Here is a 15,409-nt window from a genome sequence, read left to right on the forward strand (position 1 = left end):
TAAGTAATATAAAACATGACAAATATTAAACCTATGAACATGTTACAACATGAAGAGTAGTAACCGCAGCAGGGTATGATGTAGTCGACCATGCTTGTCATCTTGATCGAGTTCCCCTTTAGGATGTATAGTTAAGGATGATTAGGGTTCTTGAGAAGAACCCGGTTTTGAAGAGAGAGGAGACACATGATTTACTTATGTGTGTGAGATTAGGTTATGATGTTAATTTATTCTCTCTATATATACACCCAAGGGGAAACCCTTTATTAGCTATTAAGAGTAATATGGCCCATCAACAATTACCAAGCTAATATATAATAAGGTATAATCAATTATTTTGATCTATTATTATATAAATGATAATGATTGCCATATAAATAAATATATAAAATATATTTATTCTTACAAACCTTGTTTTCAGTTGCGTTTGCGGCTTATTTTAAAAAGTCAACCTGTGGTCTTAATTAAAATACATTTTGACTTTTTAAACACAGTTGACCGTTAGCCACACAAAATGTCAAAGATAATCCATAGGAAGATCCCAGTCTTCTTGAGTGTTGTCAATGGTTTTTTCCCTGGGTCTTGGGTTCCCGGGTCCAGGCCTTTTTCTTCTTCCCTTTCGGTATTCAGATCGTTCTTCAAGGTCGGAATAATAATCAAGATCATCCATAGAGTAATTCGTTCTTTGGGCATCCCAGAAACCCTAAATTTATCCACAAGATTTTCATGTCAGTATATTATTTGTTACGAAGAATTGGCACCCAAGATTGTATCCCTCCCACTTGTCTATCTCGTTGTTTGTGGAACATGGTTGTAAACAAGCCAAGCTGCGCACGGTCCAACTATTTATATAAAAATAATAGTTGAATCGAGCTTGTTTAACCTTGGCTCACTAAGAGCATGAGTTGAGTCAAGCTTAAACAAGCTCGAACCTGAACTCTAGCCTAAACTGAAGGTCGGGAGTCTCGGGCTCACTTAATAAATATTATTATATATAGGGGAAGGCTCATGTACATTTTAATCTTAACATGAGATCGTAGGAAATAATACTAATTTATAAAAAAATGAGAACGTAAGAAACAATATCAACTACAATACCAATCTACATAAACAATGATTTATAATAACAAAGAAAAAAACCTAAAAATTACAACAAAAGAATCAAAAATCAAGAACAAAATAACAACATAAACCAGCAAATACTTAAAACAGCAAAAGAAAAAATCTTATAATAACAACAAAATATAAATCAACAAATACTTATAACATCTTATAATCGAAAATTAGCAAGTACGAACAAAAAATAATAGCAAACATCTATAAAAATAAACCTAATGATAACAGCAAATTGGTTCTCACTGTTTTTTTCATGTTAAGAATAAAATGTATTTGATCCTGTTAAAATTAAGCAAATGCAAGCCAACTATTTATATAAATATAACAATTTTTATATAATAAATATATAATTACATAAATATTATTATATATAAACTTAGGATAAAAGTAGCTAAATAATATATTAATATAAAAGTATAATTGTAAAAATATGTATGTATAAGTAATTACCGATATATATTACTGAAACACTAAATATTTTATTAAATAAACAAACAAACAAGCTGAGTTCAAGCTGGGCTTCACACACCGAACTTAGGCCTGCAAGCCTACTATTTATATAAATATAATAATGTTATTATATAATAATATAAAATTAACATAATAAATATTATTATATATATGTAAAAAAAGATATATAGATATAAAAGTATAACTATCAAATATAAATATGTATATAAGGTATTATATATGTAGATAAATAGAATAATAAATATTTAATAAATAAAAAATGAGACAAGGTCAAGCTTCAGCTCTCTTATTTCAAACGATTCGCGCTTGAGCTTAAGGGAGCTTGGACTTTGCTCCACTTGTTCACACTCCTATTGGTGAGTGAAATAAGTTGTTTTGAATGAACAGGTTTAAAAAAAAAATATCTGAAATTTATGAATTAATAATTTGCCAATAATGATTATAAATAAAGTTGCTTTTAGTTAACTAAAATCCATTAGCTTGACCTATTTGACCCATTTATAAGTGAACGGGTCGAAATAACTTCCTCTAGTATAACAATCATAAAAAAGCATTTATAGTGTTACTTACTTTAGTTAACCGTTGTATACGTGAGGCTGCAGCATCATGCACAACAACTGTATCAGATACAACTTCCAGCACATCTTCCACCAACAATGCATATGTGCTCACCTGTAATGAGTTACATTCTCGTTTAAAACACAACGCTAGTTGTGGAGAAACGGGCGGGTCAGACGGGTTGGGTAGTGGGCCAAACAGTGAGGTCAGATTGGGCCGACCCGTAAACACTTTTTAATCCAATTTAATTGGATAAATGTCACATAATTTAGTAGAAGGGATACCTCAGAAAGATTTAATAACTTTAATAGTTAAATCGATATTAGAAATTAATTTTAAATAAAAATTTCAGCATTAGTATTATCACCAGTTCAAAAAAGTAGCACGTTTCACTAAGTTGTCAAACTACCCCATGTTCCTTAAGTAATTAATTAATGTGTTATTTTTGTAAATTGTACATATGAATCGGGTCGGGTCGGGTCATGCCCGGTTCGGTCTGGTTAATGCAACTTGAACAGCCCTAATATGATTACAAAAATAAAGTGACTTCTTCTTATAATTTATAAAGCGATTTATGAGGTTTTGTGCATTTGAGTACACTTTAATTACTTTCAACCAGTTATTTGACTCGGTTTGTTATTAGTTAAATCTTTGAACTTAACTCATATGACCCATTTGAGATAAACATAACCCATAGCGACCCATTTATGGGTATATGGGATGAAATTGCCATAAATTAAATAAATTTAAATATACTTACCAAACTTGATGGAATAATAGATATTCCAAATGAATCGAGCTCTAAAGATTCTATTGCCCCTGAGTTTATATTAAAAGTATACCCGCGCACCTAAAAACACAAGAAATCAGATATTATTATTGAGCTATTGAAGAGAGTGATTTACCTTTTCAACAACTTTTAACAAAACTTGGAAAATTGTTTTAATACAAACCCCCTTGAGTCAGGTTTCGAACTTGAAATAAATCCCAAGCCTTAACCATCGCCCACATGTCATTGAACCAGAAGGCAGACTGCTGTCATTAAGCTAAGAAGATAACAGAAATCATACTTTATGTTTGTATATTGTAACAGTTTACGTCATTTCCTGTAACAGGCGTTAATTTTCTATAAAGTCAACAACCCTCACGTGCCACGTACGCTTAACAAAAAAAATCAACGCCCAATATCGGAAAGAATGTAAACTGTTGCAATATACAAACATAAAGCATGATTTCTGTTATTTCCTTAGTTTTAGGGGGAAAAGTTAAATTTAATATATAACTAAAGGACGACAAATGTAATTTACTCTAAAAAAATTGTGAAACAAATAAATATCTGATTATCTGACTGTTAAAACTAAATATCTGATTCTGAACATAAAAATAATTGCAAATCACTTTCTAAATCATTACCATGAAGGAATTAATCTAACAATTAAAGATGCTAATTGGGATTTAAAAAAATAACTTTCCAATATCTCGTCGCCCTGGTGTCACTACACTATATCCTACCTAAGAAAGAAAACAAATAAAAATATATAAATATAATCAACAATCATGTTATTACAAACTTGACACCAATATATTTAAATTTGTTGCCTCTTTATATTATAAGGTTTAACACAGTGTCCGATTTTACACGCTAATAGAATGATTTAATTAATCTTATTTCAAAAAAGGTGAGGTTGACTGTTCCATACCAGCGTTTCTAATCCAACCAATTTAAACTCTTTATCCATCACAGTCTCATCCTCAACGAGCACAACATCGCCAACCTGCGGTCAAAGCATAATTACATATTTAACCCTTCTAGGATTTCGAAGCATGACCATTTTTACCATAGAAAAAGAGAGCCCTCTAATCTGCCTTATATCCTCTAAAAAGAACATTTCTTGCTCTCCAGATAGTAGGTTTGGTCTCACTTCTACAATGACTACCATCCACTAAGAAGTTGAATATTTATCACTTATTAATTATTATAACAAAAAAAAAACATAATAATAAAAAAGGTATATGACATCATGAACAAATCAACAAAAGCATCGAGATTGTAACGGACTCTTAATCTAGATAAACAGAGTAACAAACCTACAAAAGTACTAATAAAGATAATAGTAAACTAGTGCTAGGATAAAATAGTGATACTAATTTGGTCCTACAAGATTTGCCTAATATTTGTGATTAGTGGATAATATTCGAAAATTAATTAGAAGTACAATTATCATTTGTTTCATTGCAAAAAAGTTTTTCGACCTGAACCCGTTCCATCCAGAACCGAAACAACCGTTTTTGTATCTGACCAATTTTGACCCTAACTGGTTCTGACCCAACCCGACCCACTCGTACAAAAAACTAACGATAATAGCTTGGTTTTACAAGATTCGCCTGGTCCCAAAAGCCGAGAGTCGCGTCTATGTAGAGGCAAACAAAGGGTATTACATATAAACCTATTAAGTAAACATTTGATAAGTTATGCATATGTTGGTATTAGATATAAACAGTTTGAGCAAGGTTTGGATATAATCTGTTTAAAACAGAATTCAAAGACTACAACGTAATAGAATAGAAGAAAGTAGTGAGATTAGAAGTGACTGACAGTGTTGGTATCGACCCAGAGCTGAGAAACAAAGCCCAGAGAAAGAGCAGACTGAACGGTGATGACTTGCTTAGCAATCACATTTGATCTTTTCATCAATTCTTTCCCTTTCTTCCTAATAATTACTTGATTATTAACATCTAATTTCATATCAGAATCTTCCTTAATTTTGACCAAATCCTCTTCTTCTTCTTCATTTTCCATCAAATTGTCGTCGAATTCGAAGTGGGTTTCGGTGGGTTCTTGTTCTTTGAACTTCAATTCGTCGATAAATTGATGGCGGTGATCTGGGTTTGGATTGTGACCGGTTTTTAAGGAGAAATTATATTTAGATTTATGGGGTTTATTTCTGAAGAATGAAGGTGGAAAGGGGGTGATTATTATGTGGTGGATTGAAGCAGGTGGAAATCTGAAGCTGTAGTAAGAAGAAGACGATGAACTACAAATGCTATCACACATGTTCATTGATTGTTTACAGAATCCGGTTCATACAGACACCTTAAGTAGTTTTTATAATGGCAAACTTATTCCTCAAAATAGTATTTTTAGCTTTACTCTCTCTTCTATAGTGTCATGGCGGTGATGTATAAGGTTGTCCTGTTAATAAATTAACAAACCAATCATAACAAGACACGTGGCCGGAAACACATTGTTCCTGATGTGTTAAACACCATATCTCCTCGTTCCCGAGTTATGGCTGTTCAATATCTCATCGTCAACGTTTGGCTGCCAAATCCGACAACCATGTTCCCGCGGACGGCAATGTGTTACCGTAATGTAATGCATCGCCGGCGACGCATTTCATTTTCTAACGTACGGTCTCTGGCATGTTAACGTAATGCGTCTCTAGCGACGTGTTAGTGTAAAACACATCGTTAAGCACCTATGTTACATCTAACAAGTCGTTAAGCACTTATGTCAGGAATAAGTATATAAATATTTGATTTAGTATAATTTATTTAATCACAGTTTTTGTATTAGAAAAAATAATCATACTTCATATCAATATCAATTTATCCATAATTAATTTATCCGTCGCAACACAAGTGTCACACACATAAAAGAACACGTTTGGACAAACATTTGGTTATATTAAAACTATATATTTCCAGGTTTTATTTTTGATTTATATATGGAGCATATATATCTAAGACAATTAGCCCAATAAACAACAATACAACTCTTTTAATCTACCGAAAACTAACCATTTAGAAACTCATGAAAATGTTTTAGAAAAACTTTCCGACGTAATTATACGTATATGACAAGCTTTGAATGTAATACCTAATATCAACATATAAAAATGATATTTTATACACGAAAATTGTAAAAAATAAAATGCATCCAACGCTATGTAATCAAAATATAAATGTAATAGCTAATAAAAAGCAACACAAAAATATGATATTTTTATACATACCCAAATAATTAGCACTGCAACGTGCGGGTAACAAATACAATTACAAAATAGACCCTGCATTTGCTAACAATCCAAGCTTTTCACATAATTATGTTTCTGATTGAAAATGAAAAAAAGGACCAAACAAACGAAACGTTGTTTCCTCAGTCTCCACACAAATCCCGCCTAAATGGATAAACCCATAACACAAACCCACCCAAAATCATTCATCAATGGCTACAACCACTACCACCATGCTCTCTTCCACCATTCTCAAACTCAATCCCGTCTTCTCCCCTTCAAAACCCACTTCACTTATCCCTCAATTCAAACGAAACCCGTCAAAAATCAGCGTCTCATTCAACGAATTCTCCGACGACTTGCTCGAAAACACCCTCCATTTGGACCAATACCCGGTTTTTAAATCCGGCTACGATCAGTTCCAACGGGTTACCGAGAGCTTCCCCGAGAGTGAGAAGTGGGGCGTGTTTGTGTTTGCTGGGTTGGTGTGGGTGTACCTCACTGCTCGCCCTGGGGTTTTGATTGGCGCCATTGATGCCTATCTTTTGGCCCCTGTACAGAAGGTGTTCGACGGTTTGTCTGGGAGAAGGAATCTCAAGACTTCCGATTTTTTGGTTGGGGATAAGCTCGGAGAAGGGTCGTTTGGGGTGGTGTATTCGGGTGTCGTGGTGCCCAAGAATATGTCGGTCGAGGAGCGGGTTAGGAATTCCGGGAGTAGGAGAAAGCAGCTGGAGAAAGATCCAAGGTTTAAGGAGAAAGTCATCCTTAAACAGGTGAAAAGTTTGGTGATTTTGTTCATTTGAATTATGATCCGTTAGTCGATAGTTATCGTAGTTGCAATTTGGGCGGTGTTTACACTCGTAACTTTCATTTTCGTTGTCAAGGTAGTCTCTTTAACGAAAGTTAGGAGTTACGAAATTGTTGAAAATCATATATTAGTTGTAATAAGATAATTTCTTGAAAATCATAGGTAAATTAATTTAAAATATGATCCATTACTAGATAATAATAATGGTCCATATTCGCAATTTGACCCGTAACCACTTGCAATTTTTATTTCATTGTCAACTCAGTTTAACGAAAAAGTAATTATGTCTGCCCCTACTAATACGTCATATACCACGTCATCAAGGGCAGGCAGAGTTATTTCTCCATTACAGTGAGATTGTGTATGATAACCGAAGTTGATGTTACGATTGCCACTGGTCAAACCGCATGTATAGATTATTATCAGCCAATGTGTCGGTATTACTAAAATCCAGTTTACCAAAATCATAATCGTAATGATACTTTGTAATTTACCAGGTAAAAATTGGAGTGGTAGGTGCTATAGAATGTGGCGATTTTGAAGAATGGTTCAACTACAGATTGTCACGTGCGGCTCCAGATACATGTGCTGAGTTTCTTGGAAGCTTTATTTCTGATAAAAATAATTCAATATTCACAAAGGGTGAGAAATGGCTCGTATGGAAATTTGAGGTAAATGTTATTTTCATATTCAAGTAGATTCACATAGATTTAATATCTTAGGGATGTTTGGATGTGAGTTATGAAAATGAATTTACTATTTTAGTGTGCAGTAGAAACTAGTGTTTGGATGTTCTTACACAGTTTGGAGTTGCAATAATCGGAATTTGATTTTTGAATGTTAGACAAATTATGGTTTATTTAAAAATATATAGATGGATAATTGAAAATTTTACTATGATCACTATATAATTGAATAATGATAAGCAAATTTTTTTATATGATGAGAAGTAATACTCAAAATAGTTATCTGATTATAATGTTTTTTAACTTATTTTTAAAATAATTTGAGCATTCAAACATATGATTGCTACAACTTCGAACAACTAAAATACAACTTCAAATTATTTAAATTTTTAAAAAAAGTTCAAATTCACCAAGCATTCAAAGATCTGATCATTACAAGTTCAAACACCACAAGTACAATTTTTAATGTTTGGATAAACAAAATCTGCTTTTGTCCTTTATCTATCTGTTAATTTCTTAAATAATCACATTTTTTCAAAATTCTCTCATTGTAACAACTTCTAAATGTTTAGATACACAAAATATGGATTTTTGGATGATAGTTTTCAAAACACAAATCCAAAATCCAAAATCCAAATACCCCATTGGTATCAGTTACAAATTTACTGGTATACTCATGAGTCATGACTAATATAAAATGTTATGCGAATCAAACGCAGGGGGACCGAGACCTTGGTGATTACATGAAAGATAGATTTTTCCCATTAAACTTGGAATCACTCATGTTTGGACGCGTATTAGAAGGGCTCAAATCTATACAACGAAACGCGTTAATAATCAAACAGATAATGAGACAAATAATATCATCACTCAAGAAAATACACGACACTGGTATTGTGCACCGCGATATAAAGCCTGCCAATTTAGTTGTAACCAAAAAGGGGCGAATCAAGCTTATCGATTTTGGCGCAGCAACTGATTTAAGGATAGGAAAAAACTATGTGCCAAACAAGGGTCTTCTTGACCCGGATTATTGCCCGCCCGAGCTTTATGTTCTGCCCGAAGAAACACCATCCCCGCCTCCAGAACCCGTTGCAGCTCTTCTTTCTCCAATTCTTTGGCAGGTAATATATTATGTATATTTTTATAAATCTTTGATGGATTGACAGGTGCGGGTTGGCGGGTTTAACAAGAACACCGCCGTTTAACTCATTTACCTAAACGTGTCTAAAGGGCTGGCGGGTGATAATCAAGTTGTAAACGTGTTAATCGAGATGGTGGGTTGTAAAAGAAAGGGTTAAACAGGTCATAAATGGGCTAGTGGGTCAACCCATTTAATTAAATAGGTCAATCGGAACACGGCCTCTATTATTATTTGTGTAAAAAACATGAACCCTAACCCGCACCCACTTAAAATCGTGTAACCTGAGCACGACTTGTTTAACTCAGTTATCTAAATGTATCAAACGGGTTGGTGGATGATAACCAAGTTGTAAATAGGTCATAAATGGGTTAATGGGTCAGCCTGTTTCTGTTTAACTAAACAGGTTGGCAGGTGACATGTTAAACTTAACGGGTTTACAGGTTAACCTGAAGAAGACCCGTTTAATTAAATAGGTCAACCAAAACACGACCCATTTAATTAAATAGGTCAACCCAAACACGGCCCATATTATTATTTGTTTCAACCCTAACCTGCACTCGCTTATAATCATGTAACCCGAACACGGCCCATTTAACTCGTTTATCTAAACATGTAAAGCGGGTTGGCGGGTGATAACTGAATTGTAAATGTGTTAATAGAGTCGGTGGGTTGTAAAAAAAAAAAGGGTCAAACAGGGCATATATTGGTTAACAGATCAACCTGTTTAAGTAAACAGGTTAAACAAGTTAACCCGAACACGACTCGTTTAACTAAATCTGTCAAATGGGTTTTGGCAGGGGATAACCAAGTTGTAAATGTGTTAATCGAGTGGTGGGTTGCGCAAAGAGGAGGGGAGGGGTAGTGGGTCAACCTGTTTGTCTAAATATGTTGGCGGATAGACATGTTTAACTAAACGAGTTAAACAGGTTAACCTGAACACAACTCTTTTAATTAAACAGAATCAAACAGGTCAGCTCGGGCACTAACCGTTTTTTAAACGGGCCAGATATGCAACCCCAAAACTTGATTATTTCCGTGACGTGTTCGGATTGTATTGGAAATTGCCACCCCTTGTTATATAATTATAAATGTTTATAAATACTTAGTAAATAAACAAGCCGAGCTCGAGCTTAGACGAACTCAAGCTCGGCTTGTTTACACCCATAGTTTGGTTTCCATAACTATTTAAAAAATCATGTATTTTCATTTATATATAAATTTAGCCTTTCTTATCTTTCAATATCTAAACTTTATTATTTGAAGGGGCAATTTCATAGAATAGTAACCAAGTTTCAAAAGTGTTCCAATTAGGTCACTCAACTTTAAAAAGTGTTTCAATTACGTCACTCAACTTTCATATTTTATTAAATTAAAAGTTTTAACATGTTTTTTAACGCTTTTATTTTTTGTTTCACATAGAAAATCTTTTTATCTTTTTTTTGATGTTGACGTTGAGTGGCGGCATGGATTTATTTTTGATTTTTAATATAATTAACGTTTTTTAATTTTTAAAAAATATAACAACCTATATTGCAAATTCCGACCCCCACATCTTATCCTCCATTTCTTTCTTAACAAACAAAAAAATCGGTGAGGCTCGATTTGAAGATTTAGTGACCCGATTTGAGAAAAATATGCATGAGTGACCTAATTGGAACACTTTTGAAAGTTTGTTACTATTCTATGAGATATTCCCTTTGAAAACAATTTATTTATCATTCTTGCAGTTAAACAGTCCCGATTTATTCGACATGTATTCTGCTGGGATAGTCCTCATGCAAATGGCTGTACCGTCATTAAGGTCTTCGGCAGCCTTAAAAAACTTCAATCTTGAGTTAAAAGCCGTTAATTATGATTTAAAAAAGTGGCGGGAAAAAACCCGATCGAGACCAGACACAAGTGTTCTTGATTTGGATTCGGGTAGAGGGTGGGATCTAGCGACAAAGCTTATTTCAGAACGGGGTTCGTTGCGTAGGGGTCGGTTATCAGCTTCAGATGCGTTAAGGCACCCGTATTTCTTGCTGGGTGGGGATCAAGCGGCTTCGGTTCTTTCGAAATTGAGCTTGTCAAAGTAGAAAGTCAAAATGGAGAGGTGGGTTGACTAAAAGGTCAAACATTGGTTCTGTGACATAATTGTATGATTTCATTGTTTGTTTATATTATTTAATTCTGCTATCTGAAGGCTAAAAATAGCAAATTTACTCTTTACATTTGAATTTTGTAAGGTAAGTTAGTTACTTATAATAACAATAACATGTTACACTAAATAAATGTAGATAACATTATGTGTAGCGATGATTCTTGGTATTATGTTTTTTTATTGGTTTGCTCGGTTGAACTATTTTCAGATCTCCGCACATCAAATCACGAGATTATAAGATAAGAAAATAAAATAAGAATTATTGTGGAATGGGCCCAAAAACAAACATTACAAACTTTAACCCAGAGGTGCACAAAAAACCCGAACCCGGAACCGGACCCGAAATAAATACCCGGAACCGGTTTTTCTAATACCCGGGTTTTTTATACCCGAACCCGTACCCGACGCTACCCGTAGGGTACGGATAGGGTATGCATTTTGGCACTAAAACCCAAACCGAACCCGATTTGTACCCGGTAATACTCGAAAACCCAATTTGTACCCGGTAATACCCGAACCCGAAACCGGGGTTTTCCAATACCCGAAACCGGGTATTTCAAATACCCGATGTATACCCGAAAAATACCTTAAAAATACCCGAATAATACCCCTAAAAAGTGTAAACTTTTAAAAAAATTCAATCTATACCAAAAAAATACCGGAAAAAAACCCGTAAATAGGGTTTTTTCAATACCCGATAATAGGGTATTCAAATACCCGGTTTTAAAATACCTAGTGATTTCCCCGACCCGAACCCGATGCATAGGATATGGTTTTTAGAGACAACACCCTACCCGAACCCGACCCGAATACTACCAATACCCGATCATACCCGTACCCGGTCATACCCGAACCCGATTCTATACCCGAACCCGGGTATTTAAAAACCCCGATTTGTGCACCTCTACTTTAACCGGCTAAAAATTAATATTACGTATCCCCTCGAATTATCGGTTATTCACACCGATGCTTGATAATACTTATCACACGATTACACTTTCATTTAAAAATTTGCATTACTAAATCATAAAATTACACTTTACTTACGTAAATAATATTGTAATATTAAATTGAGAAAATTATTGTTTACGTCCCTGTGGTCTAAAAGCGGAGTCACATTGAGTCCCCGACAAAAAAACTGAACTTGTTGAATCCCCGTGGTTCAAAAAATGAACCGGATAAGTCCATGCTATTAAACTTCCATCCACTTAAAAGTTGAAATTACCAATATACCCTTAAGATTCAAATGAGTCCATGAGGTTTGTTGTCATGCTCAGTTTTAATCCCTCGTTATAAATTCCATCCAAACTATTTATTTTTAATAAAACTAATCGATCCGAACTATTTTTTTAATAAAACTAATTGAACCTAATTACTTATCAACAAAACTATCCCAACCGAACTAATTTTTTAACAAAATTAATCAGGCTGAACTCGTTTTTTAACAAAACTAACCGGGCCAAACTGGTTTTTCAACAAAAACTAAACGAACTACTTTTTTAACAAAACTAATCGAACCGAACTACCTTTTTAACAAAACTAATCTAATCGAACTACTTTTTCAACAAACTAAACGAATTGAACTACTCTTTTAACAAAACTAATCGGGTCACACTAGTTTTTAAACAAAAACTATTCGAACAAAACTATTTTTTTAACAAAACTAATCAAAGCAAACTACCTTTTTAACAAAACTAATCGAACCGAACTAATTTTTTAACAAAACTAATCAAACCGAACTAATTTTTTAACAAAACTAATCAAACCGAACTAATTTTTTAACAAAACTAATCGAACCGAACTAGTTTTTCAACAAAAACTAATTGAACCGGACTAATTTTTTAACAAAACTAATCGAACCGAACTACTTTTTAACATAACTAATCGGGCCAAACTAGTTTTTCAACAAAAACTAATCGAACCAAACCATATTTTTAACAAAACTAATTAAACCGAACTACTTCTTTAACAAAACTTATCGGGCCAAACAAGTTTTTTAACAAAAACAAATCAAACTGAACTACTTTTTTTTTAAAAAATAATCAGACTACTTTTTTCAACAAAAACTAATTGAACCAAACTACCTTTTTCAACAAAATTAATCAAACCGAATTACTATTTTGACAAAAAAAACTAATAACCAAACAACTTTTTCAACAAATCTAATCGAACTGATGCGTCAGAATCTGGTGGGTTCGCCGGAAAGCTTGTCGGATTATCACAAAATGTTTCAGTTGCCAGAATCATCTTGCAAACCACTGAATCACCAGCTATTCCACCGTAACCAACATAGTCGACATACAACGGTGAAACCCTAGCTCGTGCGTCGTCACCGCCGTTCACCTACTTTTCTGCTGTTGTTACAGATGGTTGTGGCTACCTCTGCTGCTGAGGTGCCATCGGAAAGTTGGTCAGAGAACACCCTCACCCTTGTAGCAACCTTAATTGATTGATATAATATGGAGGGTGGAGCATGTGGAGTGAAATTTGGGTTTCAAACGTTCGAATTAAGAAGTGATGTTGAATCAGAGTGTGGATTTGATTGATTTGAGCATAGAATTTGAAATTAGAAACTGGAATTTGAGGATGAAGATGATGAATCGTGAGTTAGGATTTTGATTGTAATTGATTTGGGAAGTGCTTAACGTAGTGTTTTTCTTTTCTTTTTCTTTTTTTTTTTCATTTTTTTCTTCTTTTAGTTTGAAAGGTCAACTTTGCCCCTTATTTTAACTGTGCTAAAGATGACAGAGGGACTCGTCCGGTTCATTTTTTGAACCACGGGGATTCAACAAGTACACTTTTTTTGTCGGGGACTCAATATGACTCCGCATTTAGACCACAGAGACGTAAACAATAATTTTCTCTATTAAATTTATTGGATAGATTCAGGGTTTTATGTAAATAAGTAGAAACCGTTCATGAGTTAAAATCATAAATGAAGTTGAGTTTAAGCACGCTCAAACTTATCCTATAACTATTATTATATATTACATTTTGATAAGAAGAATTAGTTAATATCAATATGTTATGTAGAAAAACTGTATGTGTGTAGTTAGCTCGAGGTTTAAAACTTATTCACGCGACAAGCTTCAGATTAAGCTCTCTTAAATTAGATGAGCCGGCTTCAAACTTAGGTTGTGTTGTGGTTGGATATAGGTGCTAATAATTTTGCCAAGTAGGGGAAACGTATTCAATGGTGGTTTCACCTTTCATCATTTACTCACGTGTGTTATGGAGATGTGAAATGTGGTGGGGTGATTAATAATTATAAGGTGGAGATAATTAATTAATTAATTAACTTTGAACCCGAGTATTACATGAGATTTATCAAATGCTAAAAACAAATAAGATCTGTTATTTGAAGTTAAAAAATAAAATTAAAGATAAAAAAGAATTAAAATATATAGTACAAATATTTAGAAGTTTAGAAATCTCAAATTTTTAAATTCGACAAAATTTATTTATATACAACATTTGTTGTTTTATAACAAGTATTTCTATCGTCATCAAATATTAACAATTTTAGACCAAATATGCTAGTTACCTTAATTCAACATAGCGTGTGCCCATGGAAAAAAACTGGACATCGAATGAACAAATCAACCATAAAAAAATATTGATTTATTTATTTTTTACTTGTTTAGTTTTAATTCTACTTGTTTGATATTCAATCAATATTTTACTTTTAAGAATCTGACTATTTTATAACTCAATTGTCAAAATGGTTTTAACCAATGACTCATGTATAACTATAATGAATGAGATGACAGATTAGACTATTAAGAGGAAAAATTATGCTAGAATTGAATGTGGACTTAACATATAAACCTTATTATTTTACTTTATTAAAATAGTAAGATAAGATAAGATAATAAAAAAAACATCACACCTATACCTACTAAAATCTCTACACCCTAGCCTCCCTTGTGGTACAGTGCTCCGCGCCTTTACCACCCATGTGGAAAGGCTTGATGCCTCGCTCAAGTCTCAACCCATTTACAGCCTTAGAGATCCCATCGAATGAAGTACTAGTCATTTGTTAATACAAAGTTATTATGTCTGTATATCATCAAAAAAATTCTTATGTTCACCTTTTATTAAAAAAATTCATGCTATAGTTGAAAGTGTATAATTACTTTTATAATAAGTTACTTAAAAATGTAGTTATAAAAACCTTAAACTCTAAAGTTGAAAACAAATCAAATTGATTGGTTCGACCTATTTAAGATTTATTCAATTCAATTTATGGTTTATAATACTAGGTTTAAAGTTCGGTTCACAATTTTGACTTTGGAGCCGATTGGGTAAATTAGACTAGGGGTGTGCATGGTTTGATTCAGTTCGGTTAACGACAATATCTGAACACTTTGGTTATTAAAAATAGTATTCGTTCGATTTCGGTTAATTCAGTTTTGAAATCAGTTATTTGCGGTTAATTCGGTTCAATTAATTAACCACCAAACCCAAACA

General features: G+C 33.4%; 2 protein-coding genes across 2 annotated transcripts; one reads left to right on the plus strand and one right to left on the minus strand.

Annotated features, from left to right (window-relative positions):
* Positions 1–469: 469 nt before the first annotated feature.
* LOC143548761 (uncharacterized) lies at positions 470–5,209 on the minus strand. Its single transcript, XM_077039847.1, has 8 exons — positions 4,742–5,209; positions 4,013–4,088; positions 3,846–3,925; positions 3,614–3,657; position 3,453; positions 2,906–2,995; positions 2,158–2,259; positions 470–703 (listed from the first exon to the last, which is right to left on the minus strand). Exons 1-8 carry the CDS (start codon positions 5,204–5,206, stop codon positions 518–520), a joined length of 1,044 nt encoding a protein of 347 aa, XP_076895962.1. The 5' UTR covers positions 5,207–5,209; the 3' UTR covers positions 470–517.
* Positions 5,210–6,253: 1,044 nt separating this feature from the next.
* Positions 6,254–10,974, plus strand: LOC143548785 (serine/threonine-protein kinase STN8, chloroplastic-like). The gene is made up of 4 exons (XM_077039873.1): positions 6,254–6,934; positions 7,467–7,640; positions 8,375–8,779; positions 10,527–10,974. The coding sequence occupies exons 1-4, from the start codon at positions 6,374–6,376 to the stop codon at positions 10,872–10,874; spliced, it is 1,488 nt and encodes a 495-aa protein (XP_076895988.1). The 5' UTR covers positions 6,254–6,373; the 3' UTR covers positions 10,875–10,974.
* The last annotated feature ends 4,435 nt before the right edge of the window (positions 10,975–15,409 follow it).

Source organism: Bidens hawaiensis, unplaced genomic scaffold, assembly GCF_021521415.1.
Source record: "Bidens hawaiensis isolate Kalapana, Puna unplaced genomic scaffold, B.hawaiensis_p1.1 tig00015249_1, whole genome shotgun sequence".
NCBI classification, from domain to species: Eukaryota; Viridiplantae; Streptophyta; class Magnoliopsida; order Asterales; family Asteraceae; genus Bidens; species Bidens hawaiensis.

What these genes read in the sequence shown, in the direction of transcription:
- LOC143548761 (XM_077039847.1), bottom strand. Translation starts at nt 5,206, where the DNA reads ATGAACATGTGTGATAGCATTTGTAGTTCATCGTCTTCTTCTTACTAC. An exon ending in GTTCTTTTTAGAGGATATAA is followed by an intron (nt 3,926 to 4,012) that starts GGCAGATTAGAG and finishes TTATGCTTTGAC; the next exon opens with CGCAGGTTGGCGATGTTGTG. An exon ending in GTATACAACGGTTAACTAAA is followed by an intron (nt 704 to 2,157) that starts GTAAGTAACACT and finishes GGATAAATTTAG; the next exon opens with GGTTTCTGGGATGCCCAAAG.
- LOC143548785 (XM_077039873.1), top strand. Translation starts at nt 6,374, where the DNA reads ATGGCTACAACCACTACCACCATGCTCTCTTCCACCATTCTCAAACTC. An exon ending in GGCTCGTATGGAAATTTGAG is followed by an intron (nt 7,641 to 8,374) that starts GTAAATGTTATT and finishes AATCAAACGCAG; the next exon opens with GGGGACCGAGACCTTGGTGA. An exon ending in TTTCTCCAATTCTTTGGCAG is followed by an intron (nt 8,780 to 10,526) that starts GTAATATATTAT and finishes TCATTCTTGCAG; the next exon opens with TTAAACAGTCCCGATTTATT.